The 26,224-nt window shown below is 54.4% G+C and overlaps 14 protein-coding genes across 14 annotated transcripts; 6 read left to right on the forward strand and 8 right to left on the reverse strand.

Moving 5' to 3' along the window:
• Positions 1 to 365: 365 nt before the first annotated feature.
• LTR77_005046 (uncharacterized protein) lies at positions 366 to 1,450 on the forward strand (the record flags this gene model as incomplete). The annotated part of the gene is given in 2 exon segments (XM_064802295.1): positions 366 to 373; positions 388 to 1,450. The coding sequence occupies 2 exon segments, from the start codon at positions 366 to 368 to the stop codon at positions 1,448 to 1,450; spliced, it is 1,071 nt and encodes a 356-aa protein (XP_064659656.1).
• Positions 1,451 to 1,890: 440 nt separating this feature from the next.
• LTR77_005047 (uncharacterized protein) lies at positions 1,891 to 3,257 on the reverse strand (the record flags this gene model as incomplete). Its single annotated transcript, XM_064802296.1, has 2 exons — positions 1,891 to 3,030; positions 3,087 to 3,257. 2 exons carry the CDS (start codon positions 3,255 to 3,257, stop codon positions 1,891 to 1,893), a joined length of 1,311 nt encoding a protein of 436 aa, XP_064659657.1.
• An 809-nt stretch (positions 3,258 to 4,066) lies between these two features.
• LTR77_005048 (uncharacterized protein) lies at positions 4,067 to 5,343 on the reverse strand (the record flags this gene model as incomplete). Its single annotated transcript, XM_064802297.1, has 2 exons — positions 4,067 to 4,914; positions 4,968 to 5,343. 2 exons carry the CDS (start codon positions 5,341 to 5,343, stop codon positions 4,067 to 4,069), a joined length of 1,224 nt encoding a protein of 407 aa, XP_064659658.1.
• Positions 5,344 to 5,765: 422 nt separating this feature from the next.
• LTR77_005049 (uncharacterized protein) lies at positions 5,766 to 6,519 on the forward strand (the record flags this gene model as incomplete). The annotated part of the gene is made up of 2 exons (XM_064802298.1): positions 5,766 to 6,002; positions 6,070 to 6,519. The coding sequence occupies 2 exons, from the start codon at positions 5,766 to 5,768 to the stop codon at positions 6,517 to 6,519; spliced, it is 687 nt and encodes a 228-aa protein (XP_064659659.1).
• Positions 6,520 to 6,904: 385 nt separating this feature from the next.
• Positions 6,905 to 7,354, reverse strand: LTR77_005050 (uncharacterized protein; the record flags this gene model as incomplete). Its single annotated transcript, XM_064802299.1, has 2 exons — positions 6,905 to 6,937; positions 6,959 to 7,354. The coding sequence occupies 2 exons, from the start codon at positions 7,352 to 7,354 to the stop codon at positions 6,905 to 6,907; spliced, it is 429 nt and encodes a 142-aa protein (XP_064659660.1).
• A 507-nt stretch (positions 7,355 to 7,861) lies between these two features.
• On the reverse strand, positions 7,862 to 10,038 carry LTR77_005051 (uncharacterized protein; the record flags this gene model as incomplete). The annotated part of the gene is made up of 3 exons (XM_064802300.1): positions 7,862 to 9,600; positions 9,651 to 9,805; positions 9,872 to 10,038. 3 exons carry the CDS (start codon positions 10,036 to 10,038, stop codon positions 7,862 to 7,864), a joined length of 2,061 nt encoding a protein of 686 aa, XP_064659661.1.
• Positions 10,039 to 11,810: 1,772 nt separating this feature from the next.
• On the reverse strand, positions 11,811 to 13,385 carry LTR77_005052 (uncharacterized protein; the record flags this gene model as incomplete). Its single annotated transcript, XM_064802301.1, has 2 exons — positions 11,811 to 13,021; positions 13,367 to 13,385. 2 exons carry the CDS (start codon positions 13,383 to 13,385, stop codon positions 11,811 to 11,813), a joined length of 1,230 nt encoding a protein of 409 aa, XP_064659662.1.
• A 1,158-nt stretch (positions 13,386 to 14,543) lies between these two features.
• Positions 14,544 to 15,883, reverse strand: LTR77_005053 (uncharacterized protein; the record flags this gene model as incomplete). Its single annotated transcript, XM_064802302.1, has 2 exons — positions 14,544 to 15,768; positions 15,879 to 15,883. 2 exons carry the CDS (start codon positions 15,881 to 15,883, stop codon positions 14,544 to 14,546), a joined length of 1,230 nt encoding a protein of 409 aa, XP_064659663.1.
• Positions 15,884 to 16,336: 453 nt separating this feature from the next.
• Positions 16,337 to 17,480, forward strand: LTR77_005054 (uncharacterized protein; the record flags this gene model as incomplete). Its single annotated transcript, XM_064802303.1, has 2 exons — positions 16,337 to 16,373; positions 16,426 to 17,480. 2 exons carry the CDS (start codon positions 16,337 to 16,339, stop codon positions 17,478 to 17,480), a joined length of 1,092 nt encoding a protein of 363 aa, XP_064659664.1.
• A 233-nt stretch (positions 17,481 to 17,713) lies between these two features.
• On the forward strand, positions 17,714 to 19,291 carry LTR77_005055 (uncharacterized protein; the record flags this gene model as incomplete). The annotated part of the gene is made up of 2 exons (XM_064802304.1): positions 17,714 to 17,736; positions 17,770 to 19,291. The coding sequence occupies 2 exons, from the start codon at positions 17,714 to 17,716 to the stop codon at positions 19,289 to 19,291; spliced, it is 1,545 nt and encodes a 514-aa protein (XP_064659665.1).
• Positions 19,292 to 19,318: 27 nt separating this feature from the next.
• LTR77_005056 (uncharacterized protein) lies at positions 19,319 to 21,049 on the reverse strand (the record flags this gene model as incomplete). Its single annotated transcript, XM_064802305.1, has 4 exons — positions 19,319 to 19,636; positions 19,684 to 20,268; positions 20,323 to 20,611; positions 20,748 to 21,049. 4 exons carry the CDS (start codon positions 21,047 to 21,049, stop codon positions 19,319 to 19,321), a joined length of 1,494 nt encoding a protein of 497 aa, XP_064659666.1.
• Positions 21,050 to 21,697: 648 nt separating this feature from the next.
• Positions 21,698 to 22,278, forward strand: rpl22 (Ribosomal L22e protein; the record flags this gene model as incomplete). The annotated part of the gene is made up of 3 exons (XM_064802306.1): positions 21,698 to 21,712; positions 21,808 to 21,879; positions 21,955 to 22,278. The coding sequence occupies 3 exons, from the start codon at positions 21,698 to 21,700 to the stop codon at positions 22,276 to 22,278; spliced, it is 411 nt and encodes a 136-aa protein (XP_064659667.1).
• Positions 22,279 to 22,511: 233 nt separating this feature from the next.
• LTR77_005058 (uncharacterized protein) lies at positions 22,512 to 24,371 on the reverse strand (the record flags this gene model as incomplete). The annotated part of the gene is made up of 1 exon (XM_064802307.1): positions 22,512 to 24,371. The coding sequence occupies one exon, from the start codon at positions 24,369 to 24,371 to the stop codon at positions 22,512 to 22,514; it is 1,860 nt and encodes a 619-aa protein (XP_064659668.1).
• A 365-nt stretch (positions 24,372 to 24,736) lies between these two features.
• Positions 24,737 to 26,155, forward strand: LTR77_005059 (uncharacterized protein; the record flags this gene model as incomplete). Its single annotated transcript, XM_064802308.1, has 2 exons — positions 24,737 to 24,972; positions 25,189 to 26,155. The coding sequence occupies 2 exons, from the start codon at positions 24,737 to 24,739 to the stop codon at positions 26,153 to 26,155; spliced, it is 1,203 nt and encodes a 400-aa protein (XP_064659669.1).
• Positions 26,156 to 26,224: the final 69 nt, after the last annotated feature.

The raw sequence follows: 26,224 nt of genomic DNA on the forward strand, positions 1-26,224 counted from the left end.
GTCCCTCTGGGTATCGATGATACCATATCGCACGGACGACAATGTAGGCGTCGGAGGTGTTGTGAGACATTGACGGTTTCCTCGGAATGTGGCGTCGAAATACCGCAACAACCACAATTCTCTTCGCGCCCAGGGGACCAGACTTCATTCATCTCCATTATCATTCAACGCCTGGTGGATCAAGTGAGGTCTCCGGATAGCGCCGCTGCCCTTGACCTGCAGTGACCTGCAGCTGGGAAGAAACCCACATGCGGGCCGATGACCGCATCATCTAGACCCGAGGAGACTCATTCTCTCGACGTTGTTGCGTTTGTACAGGCACAGACACACCGGGACGGCGGACTGGTGCCAGATGTGCTCCATTAATGCCTCCGTACGTGGCGTTAGAGCTGGTGGAACATTATCCGCCCCAGTGAACGTGCTTCGAGATTGGGTCGACAGAGGTGGCTCGGAGGACACATCTGCCTACGTGGACACACAAGACTCAGAGCCTCAGTCCCACTCTCTTCCGAGACTTGAGGTGCGCTCTTCAGCTGGCAAAGGCCTGGGTCTCTTCACGTGCGAGCATATACCGGCGTATACCCGGGTCGTTGACGACGATGCCTTGCTCAGTCTTGGACCAAAGGAGAATTTACCGGAGCTATGGCGAAAGTACCTTGCGCTCCCACAGGAGGACCGGCAGTGTTTCGAATCCTTGAGCGTTCATGAGAACCAAACCTCGAAGGAAGAGGATCAGATTGTGAAGCTCAAACAACGGGGCTATGCCGAGGATGAGGCAAGGAAGATGTCTCAAGTATCTTCCAAGTACCTTTCAAACGCTTTCAACACCGAAGACAGGACGGCCCATGGAGGATTAGGAGGCCAGCAAGGGAGTCGCTGGTCAAGTGCTCTCTTCCCAACCATCGCGCGGATCAACCACAGCTGTGTGCCAAACTGTCATCCACACTATAACCTGCTGAGCGGCGCTGAGGTTCTATATACTCTACGCGACATCGAGGTTGGTGAAGAGCTAAGCATTTCCTACTTTGACATGACCTCACCGTTCGCTACTCGACAAGCGCGAGCAAAGTCTTGGGGGTTCACCTGCTCATGTACAGCTTGTGGACGTCAAGGCAGCTTTGCAAGTGGGGAGTATGAAGGGAAATTGGCTCTGGTGCACCATGTTGTTGAGACGCAGGTCAGCTTTATGAAGACAAACACCCCGGCAGAGGACGTCGAGACTGCGAACCGCGCCATTGAGATTGCTTCCGACCCTGACCTTCCCTGGCTCGTGGCGAGCCTTCCGGTGTTGCACAAGACCCTTGCCCTGCGGCTTCAGAAGGCGAACGAGTGGGATCCAGAGCGCTTTGGTGCGCAATTCGCAAGTGTTCAATCGATATTTCAAGAGGCACTGAAGTGGGAGCTCAGAACCAAGGGATCGCAGACGCTACAACGTACCGATCGGAGATAAGGATTGTCGTTGTAGAGCAGCGCTTGAAGTGGAAGATGGGTGTATGGTTTAGTCCGCCCTAGCCCTGACTGATCCGCATTACAGCATCTCGCTGCAATGATCACTTCGTAGATCTTCACAGATCGTTGTGGAACGTCGGTGGCTTCTGCCAGGCTGTCTCTCGCAGCCTAAGACCCCACCACTTCAGGGACATCATCGGCACGAAGAGGGCCAGATTGATTAAGGCAAAGACAAGCCATGCATACTGAAACTCGATTGCCTCTCCGAGAGGGATACTGGACGAACGCGATCAGCAACTCTGCGTTGCTCCGCTGGAGGGGGTCAATACTCACGCGTAGAAGCTTATGATCATCGAGTATATCGATCTGAACACGTTCATCAGACAACTAATTTCAGCACTTTGCGGCTTGTAGCACTGTCGAAAAGATCAGCTTTAGCTCTCAATCTCTCGCCGAGATACTCACGTCGGTAGTGTACGCATAGGTCACGGTGGTAGCAGCCTGCAGACCACAATTCGCAATGCCCATCCCAAACGCAGCGCCGACCCAAGACACCGTCTCGAAATGTGAAAGGCAGACCCCCTCGATGACGACACCGATCGGTACCAACAGACCAAACCACAAGGCATCGAGACGAGCCTCCGGCATCCGTACACCGTCGTGCTTGTTCGCGTATCGCCGCACCATCCAGTCGGTCAGCCAGCCAGCGTTGGCTTCTCCAATTGCACAACCAATCAGCAGCGGAATGGAAAGCATCAGGCCTGTCTGGGAAACGGAGAAGCCGTAGAACTCGCTGAACAGCTGCGCTCCGGTCGTTGCGAACAGCACGCTTCCGTAGCCGAACGCGGTCATGTAGTAAAGCCCTGGGAGTGCGACGGCGAGGTATTTGAGCATGTACAGGCTGCGCCAGAAGTCCTTGAGCTGCAGCTTCCGCTGTGGCAACGTGTGCGAGCGGAAGGTCAGGAGGTCCACGTACGAGTTTGGTTCGTGATCGTGACGGATCGTGTCCCGCGAGTATAGGGTCTCGGGGAGGCAGAAGAGGGTGATGGCGAACGTCCCCAGCTGAATGAACCCAGGGATGCGGAAGCACCACTCCCAGCTCAAGTACTGCGCAGCAAACCCTCCGATCAAAGGTGCAACATGCGGACCATTCGTCACGAAGAGCGTGAAGATGCCCATGTAGAATCCACGCTCATGCATGTAGAACAAGTCGCAAATCGTCGCAGCCCCAATAGCGCCTGGAGAACCAGCAGCAATGCCATTGAACGCTCTGGTGGCCAGGATACCGGCCCAGGTCGGACTGTAACCCGCTGCAATGTTTGTTATGCCACCGATGAGAGCTCCGAGCAGGTACACTGGTCTTCGTCCATACGTGTTGGCGAAGGGAATGACTAGTAGCGGACCAATGCCGGCGAAGACGATGTACATCGTCAGCTCGTACGAAGCTTCCACAATTGTTATTCCAAAAGCTTCGGAGAGCGGGACGAAGGCTGGATTGGCGACTGCTGCGGCCATGGGACCCAGGAAGGCAAGCCAGCTGATTTGGAGGGCGACTGCGAGTTTCATGCCGGTCGACCAGTTCTGCCAGTCTGTCAGTGAGGCTCGCAAGGCGTTCAATCTCATCAACGAGAACTTACCAACGGGTCATCCTTACTGTCCGACGGCTGGGGCATGAGAGGATAGCCATGCTGGTCCCGCTTGACGTTCTCATCGCTGGGCTTCAAGTCGCTCTGGAAAGCATTCGGAGGCATTATAGCGTCTTCATGGTGGGCAGCGCCTTGCTCCTTGCTCGCAAGATCGGAAGCCATCTCACACGACTGCGTAGGAGGCTTTGGGCGTTGACAGGCAAGGCAGAATCATCGCAAGAAGACGGAACGAAAGCTGAACAGACGTGATATGCGGTCTTCCTACCTCCGACGCATGCGGTGCCGCTCTCTTGGCTCTCATTTGATGATGGTATATCTCCACACCGTACTGCGAATCCCATTCGCCATCGTGTGCTTGACAGCCGCTCCTGCCGGTCAGAGCTGTCAGGATAAATTAGGGCCACGCGACGATTATGGCCGGCACTTGCTGTGCTCCCAGCCGTGCTTGTGCAAAAGTGTCGATCATGATCGAGTTGAGGAAGCGTGAGGTCCGACGAGCGGGGATGTTGATCCAGCTGCTGCAGTTGCGGTACCTGCCTAATTCGGCGTGGTTTCAAAGACGGACACGACTCGTGCCAACATGCAGCCACGGCGTCCTCCAAGCAAAACAAGATATTTGCTTCATCATGCCAATGCAGCGCCTGAAACTCCTAAGCCGTTATACCAAGGTAACCTAAGCTCTCGAAACAGCAACTTCCAATCCTTGTTCGACGGACACACCAAGTACGTGCATTGATACTTGATCACAGTCATGCTGGAAAGGCTCGCTAGCTTCGATGAAGGAAATAGGTGCAGTCTGGAAACGTAGTCAATATAGGTAAAAATGCATTCAGTACTCTACGCTTGAATCTCAGGACACCTAGGACTGATGGGAGCCCAAGGCAAGCAGCAAAGTATCTGGCCCAAATCGCTCATGAACGCCTTCGCAATGCCAGGAGAAGTCGTGATTGCCCGCCACTTGTTTAGACCATCTAAGCTCTGTCCTGCCTCCGTCTCAAGTTGCGAGTCCGCTTCATGAGCTTCTTATACTTGTGTTTCTTCATCTTCAGCTTTCTTTGCCTCTTGACCGAGATCAGACGCATGATACGCTCTTGCCTGGCCGGACTTGGCGCGTTCCGTACCGGCATTTGTGAGCTGGTGTTCGTAGAACTGGTCGCTTGGGCGGCCATGTTATCGCGTCCCCGTTGCGCCATACGGGTCAAGAATGGCTGTCTTGTCCGCGTAGGCTCACGCATGGCCCGATTGGAATCTGTCCGCTCAGTCGGTTCAGGCAGCCGCACTATTGGCGAAGACGAGGCTGAGTATGTCCTCTGGCCGTCCTCAAAGGTGGATTCGGTGACCGTAATGGTGGCTGTAAATGTCTTCTTCTTCGGCCTGCCTTTGGTGCTAGTCCGCTGAACTGCCATCTTCTTCTCTACCCCCGCTGGCTGCTCCTTCACCCCAATGAACGGCTGAGGTGGAGGCGGCGCCTTGAACGGCTTGAATTGCGCCACGATCTCGTCGAGACTCTTCATCCGCTGCGGTGCGCCATCCAGATGCTTCACGCCGTCCGAGTTGCTCGAGCTTTCGTGGATAATCTCCCACCGCACGCCCTCATCTTCCGCATTGTTATTGCCTTTCTCGAGGGCGTCGATCGTGTTATGCAGCGTGTAGATGACATCCTCCGGTCGCCTCTCAGCAGAATTGCCATTAGCCCATGGATCCTGGGTTTGGCGGTTGGCGAAGATAGAAGCAAAGGTTTCTGCTGATGACGGCGGTGGGATCGTCGTCGTGAGAGATACGGGTCGATGTAGGGAGAAGAATTTGGACATGTTGAGGTCTGCACAGAATATATGTTAGTAGATGTGTGACATACGACTGATGGATACGTACCCTCCGGCCGCAAGCCCTGAATTGGAGGTACACTCGGCAGCGCAGCGAACTGATCTATCGGCTCTGCCGGCTTCTTGTTCTCTGCTGCCGCTGCTACTCGCTTATAGCCTCCTCGCGACCTGCCCTTGTTCTGCTTCGGCGCGGCCTTCGGGGCTCGTGGCGCCTGCTGCTCGCCGGTGGCAGAGGCCTTGGCTGTGATCTTGGTGGCGCTGTCATCGGGGGGACATGATGATGTTTTACTGCTCGAGTGCCGCCGCTGATGGGACGCCGGGCGAGCGGTGCAGTGGTGGGTGGAGCTGTTGGAAATAAGGGCTGCGGTGGGCGATGACGAGGCGGTGGCGCGGTGGGCAGCGCGGGTCAGCTTCGTTGAGTACATAGCATGCGCCGGTGTACTATGCTGTGAGGCCGGTATGGGTGGAAGGGAGGCGGTGTATAGGTAGAAAGGTGGATGGCTGTAGGGTGGAGGTGTTGTTGGAGGCGCTTAGGATGTCGGCGAGTCGGCTCTCAAGGTCTTGGCATATCTGCTCTGACCTCACCTTCCGGATTCGGGATACTAGAACATACCTGCAACAATCAGAAGCTCGGGTTTCGTCAAGACTAACGAAGACTTACTATCCCTCAAGAGCGCCGATACTGAGGCCGTCGTACACACGGGGCTGTTGTTTCACCACTAATCGAGGAAGAGTACACTGTCTATCACTCCTTCGCTCCCAGGAAGGCAGTAGAAAGTAGCCTTGTCGTTGACAGACTCTCGTCCCTCAGCACTCGGAATACCGCAGTGATACGATCTCCTCTGCAATGGCCGAAGTAGCAACAGAATCGAAGACCGACAAGAGCCCGGCCGCCAACGGAGAGGCACCCATGAACGGCGAACAGCAAGAAGCACATTACCAGCTGCCAGATGCCAAAGCACTTGAGGAAGCTGGCAATCTCCTTGTAAGGGATGAGAACGGCAACGAGACACCTTTCAAATCCCTCTATGAAAATCAACCAGGTCGCCGGTTGTGTGTCTTCGTCCGCCACTTCTATTGCGGCGTACGTCTGTCTACTTCTACGACGGCTCGCAAAGACACTCGACGTTTATTAAGCTAACTCCATTTAGCACTGCGAAGAATACGTCCGCTACCTAGCAAAGCATCTCCCGCCAGAAAAACTCGCCTCCGCATCACCACCGATCACATTGACGATCATCGGCTGTGGCGATCCTCAGTGCATCCCGGACTACCGCACGCGCACGATGTCTTCACTGTCGAAGCCGTACCCGATATACACAGACCGGGACCGCGCCATCTACACAAAGCTAGGCATGATCCAACAACTCGGTGGTGAGACGAAGCCGGAGTACCTGACTACCAGTGTGACCAGCAGCGTGGTTAGTAGTCTTAAGAACATTATTACCTCGGGGCCAAAGGGCTTCAAGGGTGGTAATTACAGCCAGAACGGCGGTGAGTGGCTGTTCGAGGACGGAGAGCTGAAATGGGTTAGGCGGATGAGGAATTCGGCCGATCATGCTCTGATTGAGGAGTTGAGGGATGCGCTGGGGATGCAGTAGGAGTATGGTAGGTATCTCAAGCACGAATATACGAATTATGACCATTAAGATTCGTGTACTCACCATCTCAAGTGCAGCTGATCGACTAAACTGCCAGAAGTCCGCCTCACATTCTCGTGTCATACATCTGAAGGCTTCGAAGCCACTGTTCGACCTTCATTGAAGCTACCGTACGCGGACCTTTCTATTCACCACTTCTGTCGACTCGGCCTGTTTAGCGACGCCAGCCCAAAAAGACGTAGGGCCAGTCCAGATTTCCTACAACATCATCGTTCCCGTCGGTATCATCGCAGGCAGGAATCGCCCAGAACTGACACGAACTCGGCCCAGCCTTTAAATAAAAGGGTCTATCGTACTTCCTCTTCGCGCACACCTGCCAGCGCCGTCAGCGCCACTCAACCCAGAACTCTTCCGCGCGCTTTTGAGAGCAACAACTCACCTTGAAAAACTGCTTCCTGCAGCTCTCTACACTCATCGCATCGGCTTTCCAAGCGTCCTCTTCATCGTTCCATTTTTTGCAATTCTCAGCATTCACGCGGACTGCCATGTATTTTCCGAAATGGCTGTTAAGAGCAGCATCGCTGTAGTGCGACGAGCTCGCCCAGTTGGAGGGCATAAAGACGCCTTCGCCATACGGTCCGGCGCAGAAGTTGACGATGGCGGAGCTAACGAGCGGGCTTTTGTTGTCTTTGGCGCAACGGATTTCGTGTTCCGTTGAGTAGGGGAGGGTCACACCGGCTATCGTTGTTGTTGTTGTTGTTGTTGGTAAAGGCGGGTCAGCGGGCGTACCCAATGCGAGCGAGAAGAACAGGCTGGTGAGGAGGGCAAAATACATGGCCGCTGATGGTGTGGTACTTGAAGTATGTTTCGTGAAGTGGTGGACCTTTCTGTGTAGTGGATATATATGGAACATTGAAGTTGAGGGCAGTAATCAAGAGAAGTCCAAGCAAGATTGCTGTAACATTCACGAGGCTGACGAGATTGTTTGCGAGTGCATGACTCTGTTCGTAGTCACATCCATTTACGCAAGACTGAGTGCGTTGGAACAGCGCTGACAGGACTGCCGGCAGCCGTAAAAGCGTGGAAGTGCTTCCTGACCGGCTGATGCCTTGCTCCCGTGGCGCTCCTGTTACACTTGGACGGCTTGTCGGCGTCAAGGCGATGCGACGATGGGGAGTAAACACAACTGAACTAACAGTCATGCTTGGAGGTAGAGAAGCTTCAGCAAGAGAAAGTAGTTCGTCATTTGCTAGCACACGATTGCCAGTCAGTATACCCATCATCGACCAGCTACACAAGAAGTCCAGCTCCCTTGAATCATGTTTCGTTATTGTCATATACATCATGCCTCCTCTTTACGCTCCGTCTTCATCTTCTCCTCCATAGCCCGTTCGACATCGTTGTATCGGAAAGCCGTGACCGCCTCACTAACGCTATTGAACACCCTCACCTCTTCGACCTTACTGGTCTTTCCATCACCGTTGTTGGGAAGAGTGGCCCCATCGATTAAGTTCCATGCCGGTCGGGCACGGTCAAAGCGGTTGCGCACATGGTTGGCCATGCCTGCGAAGCGAATCTCGACGTCTGGACCAGCGTACTTGCGGACTTCATTCATGAACTCGCGCATCTTGAGGCACGCGGTTACGTCGAAATGGTTGACCCGAGACCAGTCGAGGACGACAAGGCGTATCGGTGGGAGGTCGGCGGCATCGTGGACACCAGCTGCCCTCCTCAGTTTCTTGATCCGCCTTTCGCCGACGACACTCCAGGTCCGTTCGGCTTCCGAGCCATTTATGCTGCTGTACTGAGCGGAGTGATGAGTCTGAAGCGAATCCAAGATTTGTTGTTTCACCCTCTGAGCATTGGGGAAGAACAGGCTCTCGTTTATTTTGTAGATTCGAGTGTCCGACGGGATGGAGTTTGGCACGCCTCGCGAGTCGTCGATGGACCTTGCCAGTTCCGAAGGAGTATCCGCACCGATCTGGGTGACACGGCTGAAAGCTTGTCTCAGCAACGTCTGGACCAGCATCCAACCCACCGCAGCACCGATACCAATCTCAGTGCTGACGAACAGGGAGACCCAAAAGGCCACCATGGCGGCGATGAAGTCGGTGAGTGAGGTACGCCAGTAGTTGTAGTACGTCCTCCATGTCCCAATTAGAGGCCAAATGGCTGTGATGACGATCGCCGACAGTGTGGCCTTGGGAATCCAGTACAATGCACCGGTGAGCTCGTAGATCGATATGAGGACGACTGCCGTGGTGACGAATCCTGAAAGTGGCGACCGAACCTTGCAAGAGGAGTTGACGGCAGTCCTGGACATGGCACCACCGACGCCCATCGAGTGGAAGAAGCTGTTGATGAGGTTGACCAAGCCGAGGTAGCAGAGTTCCTGACTGGTGTCTGTCACGTAGTTATTCCGGTTGCCGAACGCTCGAGCGATGGCGACGTGCTCCAACGCGGCCGCAATGAAAGGAGCAATGGCGCGAGGGAACGCTTTGGCGAAGAGCTTCGCATCCGTGACTTCGGCTGTGATCACTGTCTTCTCGACTTCGGCGACCGAGAAGAGAAAGTTGTCGGTATCAGGACCGCGAGGCTTGTTGACGGCGTAGCTGATGCCGGTGAAGACGAGCAAAGCGATAAACGCTCTGAGGATTGACAGGTAGAATAAGATCTTGCTCTTGTTTCCCCATCGCTTGCCGATCTGCTCCAATGCAACGAGGAGGATGATGCTACCGAAGCCGATGCCGCAGGTGTAACCGTTTGCCTCGGGAAGCATCGAGAAGACGTCGTGTATAATGTGGGCGGTACCGTCACGAACATCCTCCTCCCCTATCAAGGAGTCGACTTGACCAAGTCCGATAACGATGGCCACTGCGGAGATGAAGCCGTTCAGGATGGGCGTCGAGACGAAGTCCAGCAGGAAGCCAAGCTTGAGGAAGCCAAGTATCATGCTGTAGATGCCCATGCCCATGGCAACTGCACTTCCGACCTGCTGTGCGGTGTAGCCTTCTTTAGTCAGGTCTGCAACGACCTCGGCGGTCAGAAGGCCGATAAGAGACGTTGGACCCGTCGATAAGTCTATAAGCTGTTAGGTCCCGCAGCGCAAATGGAACAGATGCTGAACTTGCCTTTGCTCGTTCCCATGAAGGCGTACAGCGTCGCCGGGAGCCACGACGACATGAGACCATACTGCACCGGCATAGTTGCAATTTTGGCATAGGCAAGCGACTGGGGTATCAGCATAATGCCGAGTGTGAGGCCCGCGATAACGTCGTTCAGGATCCTGCAGCCAGGACGAAGCAGTTAGCGAACGCCTAAGACATGATGTGGGTTTCCAGAATTCGCTTACCAACGATAGTCGTATCTGGGGAGCCATCCGATGATAGGAAACTTGTCTTCGAGATACTCTGCTGTCGCTCGTGGCAGCGCTCGAGCACCCCTCTTGGTCAAAGAGAAGGTTCGATGCCATGTCACATCTGTCTCTAGCGAGTGCTTGACTCCGTCGACGTACTTCATGATGGCGGTCAGAGTACAACAGATGATCAAGGTAGGAATCGAGCTTCCAGGTTACAAGTAGCTCTGGCAGATCGCTGAGGCGGACATGTCAGATATAAGCAGGTTGCATGACCATATATTCGGTGGCCAAGGTTCTGCCTGCCTTCCGGGATCAAAGCCCATTTCGACCGGGAGATGGGCCACAAGCAACCTCTGCTGCAGCTTGCACATCGCTAAGCGGTCGAGGGTGCATTCTGCTCCGCCGTTCTATCCAATTGACTTTCTTCGCGATCACTCTCTTCTCCTCCTAGCTGAAACTCGCTGGTCTTCGCCACGGCCATCTTCCTCGTGGTCCTGCGTGTCGTGCACACGCAACCGACGTGGCTTGACGGCCATTGCGGAGTACATTGAGTCTGCAGTAGCCATCGCTGCTAGTCGTGAGACAGGACGGGATGTCATCGCCGGCCAAGGAAAGAGGCGTGCGGGGGAGCTTCAGTCGATCGACCTCCATTGGAAATCCCCGGTACCTTATTGAGGTACTTGGGCGAGCTTGACTGCTGTCGACAGGTCTCTGCGGCAACCTTATTGCTCTCACTGCAGCCAGACACCGCCGTCGCACCCGCAATTGCCGTGCGGTCTTTTCATGGAGGATTGTGACTTTCTGCCCCCAATGTGAACAGCTGATGATGGAAGACCTCGGACGACCCCTCCAACCTGAGCAGACCTTGCGAGAACATTACCTTACCTCGAACCCTGACATCTTGGCGAGTTTGACCATGCTGGCGCTAAATCGACTCTATGGGTCGCCGAGTCCACATTGAGCAGTATACCGACAGTTCATGACAAAACCGTGACAGCAAGAGGTGACGGGTTGGGGGGCGAGTTGCACTGCCTCTTCGGTGGGTATGCTTTCGATGCTAAAGCAACCTATGATATGATCTTCTTCAGACTTTTCACTGCTTGCTTATGGCCGTCGTAATCGAAATGCGTCGACGAGCGATGGTGAAACGCCGCGGCTGTGCATCATGCTCGACATCGAGCGCAACAAAGCAGCAGAGCCTCATTGGCAGACGTGGAGATCTCGCCCGGCAAATGTTTCGAGACAACAAGGTGAACAAGATGCTGTGAGCGTGAGACATAAGTGGATGCTCGGGATAGAGTCCATATCGATGCTTTCAATGATCTCAAGACGAGACGCGACGACAAGATTGGCCTTGGCAACGGTGAGCTTGACGGATTGGTTCAGCCTAATCTCGACTTCACCACATCTTGTCACGAGAACGGCGTGAACATACATTCACTTTGACGTCTCTGTCCACTCTATCACGTGAGTTCCGCACAACATGACTTCATCTCTAATTCGGCTACCTCTCTGTTGGAACACGGTCGCAATACGTTGCTACCCTCAGGGGAGGCCACCTCCAAGGTGCCCACATGTGTCCTTGACATGCTCGCTCATAACTGTTACCTAGGCTTCACATCCTTTGGCGGCCCAACAGTATACTTCCAGATCTTCCTGGGAATATTTATCAAGAAGTATCAATGGCTTGGCGAGACAGGTTTGTCTTCACAGCGGTCCATCGTTTGTTCGAGGTTGGATTTCTCGATAGCAATTACAGAGCGGAGGCAGCTTGAGCATAGATCCACGGTGGTTCGTTATTGTCGCTGTGAGCTTCGTGAGTGGACTCCACTTCAAGCTGACGCTTCATTGGCTGTCCTGGTGGGTGCTGCGATGGGTTTGATTAAGTACGGCGTAGGTGCATGATGGTACGAGAGAACGAGAAATAGAATTGCTAAGGCATACATAAGCGTAAGATCCAGCGCAGCCTCCGCCTCAAAACTGATCCTTCCACCTCTTCTTCCTCGTACTTCTGCTCCGGGAACATTTCGACTCTCACAGCCTGCAGCGTTGGATTGCCGCCATCCTCCAGCAGCTTCACGTCCTCATTCGACCAGCCCCTCTCTTTTGCGATGACTTTCACAAGGTCCGAGATGACGCCGCTCCAGTGAAAGCACTCTTCTGTGGCGTCTTCATCGTCCATCTCCAGCACATCTACCCCTGTGTCCTCTAGCTCACTCAGTGGATACGAGCCAGCAAACTCCCAGTCAATCACGGCGGCAATGGACGTACCGTCCATGAGGATGTTGCGGCCTTGTAGATCGTTGTGGCATAACACGAAGGGTTCTTCCGCAGGGTTCGCATTCAGCTCGGCTTCAAGCGATGCTTGTTTCTGTGTGAGGGCTTCGACGTATTCTGCAGGTGACACCTCCTCAAACAGATCTTCGTCAAGGTCCGGGGCAGATGCATGGGAGTAGTAATAGATCTCTTTGTCGTAGTACGCCAGGATGTACTCTTTAATGGTCGCATATGGGCCGATGTCGTAACACGTCGGAGAGTGGAAAGCGTCGCGACCTTTGTACAGCTTGCATCCTTCAACTGTCGGGCCAAGCGTCCCATCGGGCAGCATACCAGCTATTTTCTCGAAGCGCTGCTCTCCTAATCGTATGATCAGCTCGGCAATCTTCTTGGCGACCACATGCTTCTCTGGCTCGGTGTAAGTCAACCAGGCTTGACTGAGTGCGGGCGCATCGACGTATTTTTGCGCGATGAATGGCCGTTCGCCGCTTTTGGATCCATCGCAGTAGTCATAGACTGTCGGTACTGGTATGTCGGCGCAGTGCTTCTTCACATGGAGTAGCCAACCGACCTCGTTCTGCACTTGATGAGGTTTCAGTGAGTCCTCGTTTGGAACGCGGAGTACGAATGAGCATCGGTCATCGGTCGTGCTGGTAGCGCGCCAGACGTCGTTGTAACCACCTTTGGCAAGTAAAGTCACACGTAGCGTATCATCATCGGCTTCTCCATGCTCTGAAAGCCTGCCGGAGGCGGTTTCGGTCGACTTTGTCTTGGTCTCGTGAGCTTCTTTGACCTTGCCCCAGACCTGGTCAGCAAGATCGAGAATATATCGCGGTGGTTCTTTCGCATCTCCCGTAGAAGATCGAACTGCACTCATCGTGTTCTTCATTGGTCTTCGCCCTTGTCAGCCGACTTCACGTTTCTGAGCTTCGAGATGGGACGGTATCCCTTGCCAGAGTTGCCGAGCTCGCTTGCGGCCCCTGTCTCTCACGGGTTTGAGTCACGTTATCACTTGTATCGTCTGAACCCCCCAGCGCCTGCTCGATCGCATTCCTTGCAGCGCCTGGGCTCTGCGCGGCAGTCTTTTCGGTAATAATAGACCTTAGTGTGAACCGGGCAATTTACTTGGTGCTTCCTACAAAACCCAACGTGCCTACAAACCATACAGTGATGAGTGGTCGGCATGCTGAAATGAAGCTAGAGGGTACTCACATTTTGTTTGCTTGCCCATGGCCCTTTAAGTGCGCATTTTACCACGTTCGCCGGGTGGGGAGAATGAAAGAGCTGGGCAGGCTACTGAAGATGGCTTTGTTGTTGTACCGGGAGGTCCTGCCAGACTGCGCCGAATCCAGAAGTAGAAAACTTCAGATCAAAGAGGTGGTGGTCAAAGGCCCGCGTAGTGATTCCGAGCTTCGAGGCCACAATGATCACGATCGAAGGTGATCGGGAAGGAATGGTATGGTGTGCTCGGTCTTCGAGATACAATGGAAGACTTCTCTTACCTCTGTCAAGAGTTTCAAGTAGCAACAGTGCAATGTCACCCTCAGAAGGTTGTAGGAAGGGTAACGCTCCGTACCTACCTGCCAAACAGATGGCGCCGGCCATCCCAGTGGAAATGATTCCATGCCAGATCCGTGGGCGCCGACTCATTACCCTGCGCACAACGTGGCCGACCGACTTATCCACTCGTCACAATCTCGGCGTACATTACAAGGCTCCCTTCATGTTGACTTAGGGAGAAGAAGATTACCTCAAGGAGTAGAGCAGGGGAAACGTCGGACGTCTGTCAGCGGCTTGGCAGTGGAAGCTGCATCGCCGCGTCCTCGGTCTTCGACTCCCTCTTGACAACAATCAACATTACCATGCCCGAAGACGGACAAAACCCTCGTGATCATACTTGATGCACACTGCGCCACTCTGCCAGTCGAGCACCAGGAACGCCGGACGAGCTCAGGATCATGGGACAATGATCCAAAGAATTGGGAAACAACAACATGATCAATTGTGTGCCTCTATCTGAACACCTAGGCCCGAGCTCGAATCGCCAGCCATTCATACGCCATGAAAGACAGCAACAGCGTGACGAGTACGGGCTGCGATACGTGTCAGAGCCGCAGATGAGCGAGACAGAAGCCGTCAGGTAAAGGCGTCCTTCCAGGCGAACAACGAGCCCATTCTCGCCAAAGAACGAGCGATATTACGGCAGCGACGCAGCGGATCAACTGCCCAATTCTTGGAAGCAGCTTGAGAGACCGCAACGTCCGAGGATTGCGGAGAGAAGAAGCAATGCACACTGTTTGCTGAAATGCTCACTTCGAAGCGCCTTCGGAGTTCAGAAGAGCAGCACCGAAGAGCGTTGAAGTAAGTGTTTCCACCCGCATGTTCGCCATCATACAGCCCCAGACTTGACCGACGAGCCTTGCGAGCGCGACAGATCTACATCGGCCCTCTCCTCCTTGGGTGTGGGGTTGGCAAGAGAACTCGAATCGATGCGCTGCCCGCGTCCTTGGCCAACCGGGTGAGCTGGGCGTGGGACTTCTGCCTGCATCTGTTGCGGATGTGGAGCAGTATCGAGCGCGTCAGACGTCTGCACGTGAGGCGGGGCGCGCAAGAAGTTCGTGCCAGGGGCCCCGTGCGCGGTTGCATGAGGTGGCATCGGCAAACCTCCGGCATGTGCGTGCTCTGGAATTCCTTGTACGGTATGCTGGTGGCCTTGTCCGGCACACGGCTGAGCCTGGTGCTGTGCGAACTGCTGTTGACCATGGTTGTAAGGTACTGCCTGGTTGTCGAACGGTGCTCCTGCCATACCGTCCATGTTTGGCATGGCCGCGAATGTTGGCTGGTATGGCGCCTGATGGTCTTGCTGGCCGTAGCTGTTTGGGTAGTGTAGTCCATGCGGCAGCGGGTTTGGGGGTGGGAAGAACGGTAGGTGGTACGCTGACTGCTGCGGAGGCGGATCGGAGGGCCACGGATGCGCGCCGGCCGCCTGTTCTTGAGCTCCTGGGAAATGAGCATACGGACTCTGGCCGAATTGAGCAGGTTGCGTCTGGGCTGGGTAGGCAGGGAAGCCATATCCCCCCATATCTCTTTCCCGTCCTGCAGCTTCAGCAGCGGCCGTGTCTCGCGTTGCTGCGCGTCCAGCCGCCATCTGCTTCTGCAGCTCATCAATCTTTCTGCTTAGTTCTTCGATCTTCAAGTCCTTCGCGTCTGCTGGCTGACGCACGGAGTTCTGCTTTGACTTCTGCTTCGGCTTCTTCTGCATCGCCTGGTCTTTGGTCACAGGCTTCTTGACACTTGGTCCTGGGGCTGCCTTTGGTGCTGCTAGGCCGTTGGGCCCAGCGTTGAACTGGTACTGGACCTGACCGGAAAGAGGGGCGCCGAACAGGCCTTTGCGTGATCCTGTGGACGATTGTGTCGTCTGCTGAGCGAATGGACCGCTCTTCAAGGAGTCATGCCTCGGTGGCTGCGCTGGAGCAGGCAATGCGTTGGCCTTTGGTGCAGCTCCAGCAACACCCGCCGCCTCTTCAGCTCTCTTTGCAGTTTTCTTCCCCTGCGCTTCAGCCATGGTCATTGTCGTGGTATCACAGCTAAACTTTCTGCCTGTATGTCTGAGCCTGAGAGTCTTCTTCTGGCATTGAGTACATGGTCTTTTCGTCCCCATATCGCACTGGAAGGCAAGTCAGCTCTCGTTTTCTTTGTTGACAGACTCATAAGCCAAACATACCTCATGGTTTCCGTTCTTAGTGCAACCTTTTGCAGATCGCGGACCTGGGCTTCGTGGATGCCATCATAGATGCGGCGCGCTCACTGCCCTGGTGATGGAACAGGTCAGGGTTCTCACGACGCGAAGCGTGGCCACAACAAAACGATCGTTGCGCAGTGAGGTCACGGCCACTAGCGCGCTTTTCAACCTTCCTCTTTCGCTTGCCTCAAGCAGCTTTCTCCGAACCACTCAACATTTCATACACGGACTTCACCCTGGTGGTGGCAATTACGCGAGATCGAGACATCCGCAAACGGCACACCGTTGAATTGTCTTCACGGATGAGACAGAGTTCCCGGTTTCACCAGCAAGACTACTTAACAGCAGCTTCAACGGTACCACAACCACAACGGCTACCAGCCAGCCCGTCCGACAGATCAAGCCCAAGGCAAAGTTCCCTTAACTCAGAGCGAGCTGAGATGGAGCCGAACGTTCACGTTAACAGGCCTGACAATAGTAAGTCTGGATCGTTCACCTCAGTCGATGCTACGCTGACACGCTTCGGCAGACTTTGTAGACAAGGCGGACGATCGTCTTCACATGAGCGATAAGCTTGATAGCCCTTGGAAGGGCTGTTTCGACATCCTGGAACAGCACCTGAACACTGTCGTGGCCGGAGAGGTTGCCAAACAGCTCAAAGAGTTCCAAGAGGCTCGAAAGCGCACGCTCGAAGTTGCTGAGCGAACTGATGATGCGCAACAAACTTCAGTACCTGGCAACGTGGAAGAGGGCTCCAAACTGCACCATACTACCGAACAATACCGCGAAATCAAGGCGGACCTCCGCGCTGAGAACTCCGCAGAGACCCAACAGTTCCTTTTCCACCTCCGGGAAGATCTTCAGAGCCAACAGGGTCGGCAGATAAATGCTAGCCAAGAGAACATTACGAAGAAGGTCAACAAGCTTTGGGCGGAGGCTGCGAGTACATTGCAGAAGCAGCCAATTGATGACCCAAAGATTCGGGAAATCGCGACTGGTCTCATGAACGAAAAGAAGCCTAACAAAGTCTCTACTGCTATCAACAGTTTGAGACGCGCGGTGGACCAGCTCCATGATCTTGCAGAATCGCTCACCGCAAACAACGACTCTGTTAATGCCTCCATCAACAGCCTGGACACATTGGTGCAAGATCTCGGCGAGCGGTTGGGCACGCTGGAGACATTCGATAGCTCGGCCGCCGGAGACAGCCGTGAGCAGCATAAAAAGCTTCGAGGGAGGCTGGACAAGGCCATCACACGGCTCAACAACATTTCTGGTGATGTTGGTGCTCTGACCGAAACCGTGTCTACGAACAATGAGGGGGCGTGCAGCAACCATGAGCAAATACAAGAGAGGGTGACAGATCTTGCGACGACCACAGCGCGCCTATTCTGTCAACGCGAACAGCATGTCGCGTTGAGACAGGACCACGACCAACTCGCAAGAGATTACGCATTGCTAAAGATTCGATGCGATAAGCTAGAGCAACTCGCATTGCAGAACAACAGGGATCAGCTGGCAATCATGGCAGCCATGGCGGCGAACACAAAGGCTTTGTGGGATCGAGTAGTTCCTTGCTACTGATTCAGTCAGACAGTCATGTTGCTAGAGAAATGCGACATAGGTCGATATAGAAAACAAACGATTATTGCACAGGCCGTGTCAAGCAGAAGCCCACAAGGCCGCCTTAGAATGTACATGTAGTCGCTCTTTTGAGAACGCGTGCGCGCTAAGTCTGCCTAGAAAAGTTCTGACACGTGCCTTACGCGAAACCTGCAACCTCACTCTACCGCGCCGTCAGCAACGATACACTTCGGATGGCGCTTAACGGTCGGGCAGTGTATGCTTGCAGTATACTGCTCACTAAGGCCAGCTCCTTGTCTCAGCCGGCCCGCTCAAGAAGGCTATTGAAGGAAGCAGTTCGGCCACGCTATTGGCAGAAGGCACATGCCCGGCCTCTATCTACACTGTATGACCAAACAACGGCCGGTGGTCTTCATCACAAACCATCAAGATATCAGCCAACTTTCTGGAAGCGCGCTCGATCCCAAGATGGTAATCACTTCAGCTGCGGCCGCCGATACTTCTCTGGCATCGGCTCGGAGCCTGGAATCGACACAAAGACGGACGCCAGCTCCTCTCACGAGGAACCTGAGAGCCAGGTCAAAATCATCGACTTCTCCAAGGAACGTTTGGCAGAGCAGGATGTCGCAACAAGCTCGCTGCAAACAGTGCTCTCCGAACAGCCAAAGCCTGACTGGGCTGCATGTCGCTGGATTTACGTCAATGGACTGAACCGGAATGTGGTCAGGCTAATAGGTGATCACAAGAAGCTCCATCGTCTTTCACTGGAAGATGTTATGGACACAAACACGCCTACGAAGGTAGACTGGTACGACAACCACTGCTTTCTAGAGCTCACGCTACAGAAGCTTGTCCGCTTAGAGAACTATGGAGAGGGTACATCGCTACTATCGACGGATGCGACTGCTCTTCTTGATGAGAGCCTGAAAACTCGCAGGGCTAAATGGCGGACTCTGGCCCACCGCAAGTCGGCCATTTCAGTCGAGCAAGTGTCCATGTTCCTCACCTCCGACAACATCGTCATCACCCTCTTTGAGCATTCGGGCCCGGATGTCCTCAAGCCAATAATGACCCGCCTGAACTCGCCGCAGACAATCGTCCGGTCAAGCAATGACCCCTCCATGCTTGTCCAGGCTGTCATTGATGTTGTTGTGGACATGTCAGTGCCCATCAACAAAGCAGTCGGTGACATGTTCGGCGAGCTGGAGAGTGCCGTGCTGTCCAACCCGACAATCACACAATCGAAGCAGCTCTATGTCCTCCGCTCAGGCTTGACCCTTCTCATGGACAACATCAGAGCCACCGGTGGCCTTGTCCGCACGCTCATCGACCATCGGGCTGTTCTGAACACGACAATGTCCGGTGCCGACTCCACAACTGGCAATGCTTCACCACAAGCTGCAAATACCAGTGTCCATATCTCCGCCACCACTCAGGTCTATCTTCAAGACGTCCAAGACCACATCACCGCGCTCTCAAACTCCACGCACAACTCGATTCGCTCAGCGGAGAACTTGACCTCTCTCATCTTCAACACCATTGCGGCATCTCAGAACGAGAGCGTTCGCCAGCTGACGCTTGTGTCGAGTTTCTTTTTACCGCTGACTTTCCTAACTGGGTATTTTGGAATGAACTTCGACCCAATGCCTATAGTGAACGAACACAGCGACAAGGTCTTCTGGCTGATAGCTATTCCAGTCATGCTGGTTACTGGTACCTTGCTGGTTGGAGCCAGGATTGTTCGGCTGCGACCACGAAGCTTCAGCTGGAGGCGGCGAGCGCGGCAATCTGACCGCGTGAAGCAGGAATGAGCTGAACCCTGGACTGGCCATGCCTGATCATAGCTGCATCTGAAGCTTGGGATGCGTTCGGATTTTCTCGCCGTAAAAGTACAGTACGAAAGCCGTCGGATACAAGGCAAGGGCCACGAAGCCTAGTAAGGTGTTTCCCCAGCCATAGCCAAGCCTGTCGTACATTGGCAAGCCGACCAGTGGCAGTACTGCGCCGAGGATTGCTCGGAGTACTGTCGAAGCTGCTACGGCTGATGCTGCATATCTGGTGAAGGTGTCTACCAGATAAGTGTTGATGACCATAAAGTTTAGCACCTGGCCAGCACCGAAGAAGGCTGTACCTACGAGTGGCACCGCCCATTGGATCTGGCATCTGTCAGCATCTCCTATTGCCGGCAGCGGGCAAGACATACTTTGTACTGTACAGTCCACCCATATATGAACAATCCAACTGGGAGAACCCACCCCGAGTACAGCAGTGGCGGTAACCGATACTCAGGTTTGTACTGGCCATTGTTCTTCGCAGCGAGCTTCTTCAGGATGCGGTCGGAAGTCGCGATCAAGAAGCCTAAACCGAACATCATGCCAACGCCTATGCCAAGGTACACCAAGCCGACGGTGGACTGGGAGAAGCCGTAGTTTTCCTCGAAGACATAGGTGAACGTGGTAAAGAGTACGTAAAGCGTTCCGTACACGATGGCGATGTACAGCGACATTATGCCACAGATTGGCGAGAGCAGCAGCAACTTTGACGGCCGGACTATGGCGCGGAGGAACAGCTGCTTCGGATTGAGGCCCATGTCGAGCTTCGAACGGAGGTCTGTGTTGCCCGTTTCTTTGCGCAGACGCTGTGCTTTTCGCTCGAGAAGGACTGTTGCGTAGCTCTCGCGCATGAATATGAGAGCCGTCAATGAGGTGACTCCTGTTGCTATGGCCAGCAGCCAGAAGATCCACCTCCAACCGGCGGCAGCTGACAAGAAACCACCCGCGATGGGTCCCTGCATCAGAAGTTAGCACGCCCAAAATCGTCGACACTCGAACGGTCTACTCACCACCGTCGGACCAAGAAGCGGGCCTAATGACCACAACGACATCGCCGTCCCTCTTCGCTCGGTCGTCACCAGGTCGGCGATCGTGCCAGGTCCGATGGTGAGAGGTGCTATGCTCCAGCAGCCTTGAAGGAAGCGCAGGCCGATCAGCATGGGCAGATTGGTGGCGAGAGCGCAGCCGATGGTGAAGCAGATGTAGCCGGCGTTGCAGAGGTGGTACACTGGGATGCGGCCGTATAGCTCGGATAGAGGGGCGATTATCTTGGGAGATGTCAGCAGTGTAAACCAGCTACTATAGGCACGAGAAGGCAGTTACCAATGGCCCGAGAGCCCATCCAAGGATGTACACTGCAACAACGAATGTCGCTAGCAGTGAGCTGGCCTTTCATCAGCTCATGTCTTGGAATACTTACCCCTAGTGGACACACCTCTCGGATCCAAACTCCCTCATTACCTCAGGCACACCCGGAGCGAACATCGACGAAGCGAGCGGAGTCAAAAATGTCATCGCCGAGAGTATGGCGATGTTGACGGACTTCTTCGCCAAGGACCAATTGAGAGGGTTGGCGGCATCGTCTGGTCCGTCCCAGGAGATCACGTTGGCGTCTTCGTCGACCGTCTGTTCCAATTGAGTTCTTGCAGGATCAGCAGTGGCTTTCTCAGGATCTTCAGAAGCAGGCATATCGATGCTGGAGCATTTCTCGCTGGTGGATGCGGGTTTGGAAGACATCAGCGTGTCTGACGGCGATAAAGCCTCTGGTTGACGATTCAGGAGACACAGCCTTATGACTGAGGTCTCTTCTGTATCTTTTGTGATTTATACCCTAGTAGCGGCGCTCTATCGTCGCTTAACGTTCGCCAATGCTCCAATGCCTCCAAGATCACAAAAGGAATAGTAAAGATACGTTAGACGCCACGAATGCTCAACGAATGGTCCATTGGAGGATCGAGAACGAACAGAGAGGAAGTTGACTAGACCTACAAGACAATTTGCTTAGAAACACTGCTGTTTTGCCGAAGTAGAGCGCATTCGCTGCCGCCATTCGGGTAGCTGCCCGGCTATTCGGCATCGTGGCCAAGTGGGCGAGCTACTACTGTGGGCTGAGAAGGTCTGTTTGCCAACGTGTGTTGCTGTCGTAGAATCTCAAAAGACCTTCGTGGTCCTAGGGTATTGAATCTTGGTGGTTGTACGAATTGATGTGTCCAATGCGATCCGATGAAGTGACGATCGGCAATACATTCCGCCGCTCCGATCACACGCCAAGATTCCGCGATATTCAAACACAGATCTTTTGGAACCTCTGTCAACCAACCCACTCCAACAACACCCCTTCTACCAGCGCAGGATATCCACTTCTTTGCGCTCAATACATTCAAAATGGTGCAAGGACCAGTACGTATCTCGCTTTGCTGCCCACCGACGCCTTGACTGGCTGTCACGAGCAGTAGGCTTGAGAGAATGAAGTACTAAGAAGTATGCGCTTGTAGAAGAGAGCAACCGGCGGCGGCGGTGGCCTGAAGGGCGCCGGTCAGAAGAAGAGCAACAAGACGACCAAGAAGGTATGATCAGGGAAGACCTGCTGCGCGCACTGCATCATCTACTGCAATTCCATGCTAACACATGATCTTCACCAGTTCGTCATCAATGCCACCCAGCCCACCAGCGACCGTATCTTCGACCCATCCGCCTTCACCACCTTCCTCCAGCAGCGCATCAAGGTCGACGGCCGCACCGGCAACCTCGGCGACAACATCACGGTCAGCAACCTTGGCGACGGCCGCATCGAGGTCGTTGCGCACCAGGAGTTCAGCGGACGGTATCTGAAGTACTTGACGAAGAAGTTCTTGAAGAAGCAGCAGCTTCGCGACTGGCTGCGGGTGGTGAGCACCTCGAAGGGCGAGTACAGCTTGAAATTCTTCAACGTGGTTGGTGAGGGTGAGGAGGAGGATGACGAGTAGACGGTGTCTCAACTGCGGAAGCGTGGATGTTCGAGGCTAGTCATGCTTGGGAAGCGTGCCGGCTGGCCGTTCGTAGCAGAGCAATTATAATATTGTGATGCTGCGCTTGCAAGTCTGCCAAACCCGCTCTTACATGTTCAATGCTGTACATGTGATCATTCAATCGGACTCCCTTCATCCAGTGTTGCAAGCACAGTATCCACCAACGCCTCGCTAATCATCAAGACACCACATCAGATCCACCCACCTTCACTTTTCTCATCCGGAGGCGGGCGAGCTCCCCTCTTCAAATCCCTCTCAAACACCCTCCCCTCGCTCCCCGGCATTTCCAGCACCGCCGCACTTCCCGGCATCTCTGCCGTGTATCCCTTCCCGTCCATCTCAATCACATGTCCGCGCCCGTCCATCTCGGAGTACCCGTACTTCTCAACTCCATCCCGCCCACTCTCCATCTCCGGCCGCATTTGCGTGAGCGGTGCTTCATGTATCTCCCCACCTCCCAGCTCGCCACCAATCGGCTCAGAGATGGGTCCGACTTTGGGCTCAGCGGAGTCTTCGTCGGCGAAGTTCTCCTTTGCTTCCAGTTCCGCTGCCCGCTTCTTGTCCGCTTTCTTGCGTCTGCGGATGAAGACAAGGGCAGCGCCGAGGACGGCGATGAGGGCTACGACGCCGATTGCTACGCCTGCGATGGCGCCGGCGGAGAGGGAAGAGTCGGAGTCCGGATTGGAGGAGGATTGGCTTGCTTTGAGCTGCGGCGATATGATTGAGACCACGTCCTGATCGTTGCCGGCAGCCTTCTGACTCCAGTCGCACTGGCTGATGCTGAAGTTTTGGTGCTCATAGTCGGCGATGAGGTATGCTTCTTGTAAGAAGGTTCGGCCGAGTGTGTACTGCGTGTCGTTCGCAGCTCGTTGCAGAGGGAAGTAGTGGGTTGTGCCGTTATAGTCGTTTGGTATGATTGGGAAGCTGAGGTGGAGGTCGAAGGCGCGGTAGGGGAGGGTGATGTCTACTGTCTTCCCTTTGCTGCCGCCGTTGATCGGGCCGATGGTAAATGTGACATCGGGGTTCTCGGACAGCAAGCGCTGGCGCGTGGAGGATGAGACGAGGTAACGGCCTATGCTCGTATTGTAGGTAAGGCCGAACGCAGATTCGAAGGCATTGCAGGCGGACTCTGGAAGCCAAATTTCGGGAACGGTCGAGTCGATGAAGATACTGATGCTGCCGTCCGGTAGAAGGTCCGATGGCAAACCCGTGCTCGTTGTGATAGAGTGCAGATTGACGCTCAGATCCCGGGAGATGTCTTCATCAAACGGGAAGCTGACATCATTCTCCACGAACCGATTCGGGTCATAGCCTCCCAGCGTGAGACTTCCGTAGTACCCATCCGCCCGGTACTGATTCCCTGCAGTGTACCCATATGATACCGACGGGATCTTTTTGCTCTCAAACAGCTTCTGCATGAACGAAGTTTGCGGGTCGTTGAAGTCCGACAGATTGGTCGGCCGTGGGTTCATCCCAAACACACCAATCCAATATCTTGGGTCCGCCATATTCCAGACTGTAGCATGTTGATCCGTAACCTCTGCACCACTTCCCTGCCATCCCAACGTCGCGACATCAAAGCCCACGTATCCGCTCGAGTCCAGCCCCAAGTTCATCTCCAAGCCAGTCTGGAATATGCTGTCCGGCGCCCATGTCAAGCTCTGGTTCCGCAAGAACAGGCCTCCTCGGCTATCTGGACAACTGTTGACATAGCCATTCGGGCAGCCCTCTGCACCTATCGTCCATATTGCCGTGGCTGCCGTGCTCACCAGCACCCGTACGTTCTGTAATCCACCAACGCTACCGCTGCCGATCTGGAGAGGGAAGGTAGACCATGGTCCGTCGTTGCCTTCCCAGTATTGACTGGGAGCTATGCTGATTGCTGAAGGTGTGGAGCTGTTGCTCCTTTGTCTGCGCTGTAGATCACTGCCTCTTAAGCTCGTTGGTCGGGGCCAGGAAGGAAGGGAAAGGGCGGTGCTGAGAGATGCGAAAGTAAGCATCAAGAGGCCAAGTGGCTGCACTGCGCACGCTCGTAGTTTCAGGCCTTTCATCCTAGCTCTTGTCGTTCGCAGTGGCCAGCATTTCTTGGAAGTGAATGTGGATAGAGAACACAGGACAAACGTGAACGAAATCAATGAAAGTCAACACAATAGAAGAGAAGCTCTGCAGCAATGCGACAGACTATACCTCCGTACGGCACAGCGGACGACCATGATGTCGCCGGTCTGTGTCTCAACAGGCGCCGTGGAGCCGTGGGCACCATCGTGTAGAAACTTCGGCGCGAACAGGAGTCGCCGTGCGCGATTCGCTGGCGGTTCTCCTACCTTTCGATCGACCTCGTATTGCACCGGCAGACGGTCGACGGCTGTGGCGATATGGCTTTCGACGGCTATTGATGTGTTCACGAGATGGCGAAATGACAGCAAAAGCTTGGTATGCCTTTGTGCGATGTTTTGTGCTGGTGATGTGCGGTCACGCCAGGTTGGATCAACAGCGGCATCTTGCAGGAACAGCCGCCGGGTTGTTGCTATTCTTGGTCGGTCTTGCAAAGACCTTTCACAACCTCCTCATCATGACCAGACGAGAACGCGACCAGAAAGGCTGTCAACGCAGCGACACCTCGAAACAGGACGGCGGAGTTACGTGTCTCTTGTACGTCCGTTGACCCATGTGCACCACCTCGGACAATGGAGGTCAGCCTCGCGTTCGCTGCTCAGCTCCATAAGCCGTACACGACTCCATTCTCAAGGTAGGGTTTGATGAGGAGTACAAGTGATGATGCTCTCCCTGCTCTGCTCCTATACAGTAAGTTGAGCGTCTCAACAATCTTTAGAACATGTCCGACATCCTCGCAATCACCTGCTCTAGCGGCAGACAGTGCTCCCATCTCATACCACTTCTCTACAACAAAGGACAATACAAGCTTCGCCTTGCGGCCCACTCCCAGGACTCCGCCAAAGCACTCGAGTCCAGGTTCCCAGATGCTGAAGTCGCCATCACCGACCTGACCAGCCTCGCCTCCTGCCAGAAACTCCTCCATGGAGCGACTTCTGTCTACCATGTCGGCCCTTCTTTCCACTCTCGAGAGAAGGAGATGGGCTTCAACATGATCGATGCGGCCGTCGCGGAGCGCCAGCGCTCGGGCAATGTCTTCGAGCACTTTGTCTTCGCCAGCGTGCTTTCGACCCAACACCGAAACCTGATGCAGCACGACCTTAAATCCTACGTCGAAGAACGGCTCTTCCTCAGCCCACTCAACTGGACCATCCTCAAGCCGACGAACTTCATGGACGCTTATCCGGTGGCTATGCTCGCTCAGCAGGAAAAGCCAGTCTTGGAACGGCTCTGGAACGTCGAGGTTCCTAATTCCATGATCGCTCTCCGAGATCTCGCAGAAGCTGCTGCCAAAGTCCTGACCGAGCGTGAGAAGCATTATCTCGCGGAATACCCGCTTTGCTCCACCATGCCTCTGAGCGACCGCCAAGTGGCAGAGGCCATCAGCAAACGGACTGGAAAGGAAATCACCTGCGTATCGCCACCACACGAGACGGGAGTGCGGAAAGTTCTGACCTGGCTGTTCGGAATGAAGGAGACCTCTAGTGCGGATCTGGTCTACGCTGATACGAGTGATGATGCGTATGCAGGTCGTGCGCTTGCTAACACGGGAGACCTGAGGGCTGATCTGGCGAAAGATGAGGCTGAGCGGTTGATTTTGTTTTATAATAGGCGTGGTTTGTTGGGAAGCCCGAATGTGCTGAGGTGGGTGTTGGGGAGGGAGCCAACGACGCTGGAGGAGTGGATTGAGAGTCAGATGAAAGAAGCTGGACTTGCCTAGTGTATGCTCTCGTACATCAAGCCATTCTGTACGGTCCGCAATTTATGCAATTTGTATGCCTTTTACGTC

Source organism: Saxophila tyrrhenica (assembly GCF_035928015.1).
Source record: "Saxophila tyrrhenica strain CCFEE 5935 chromosome Unknown scaffold_7, whole genome shotgun sequence".
In the NCBI taxonomy this organism is placed as follows: Eukaryota; Fungi; Ascomycota; class Dothideomycetes; order Mycosphaerellales; family Extremaceae; genus Saxophila; species Saxophila tyrrhenica.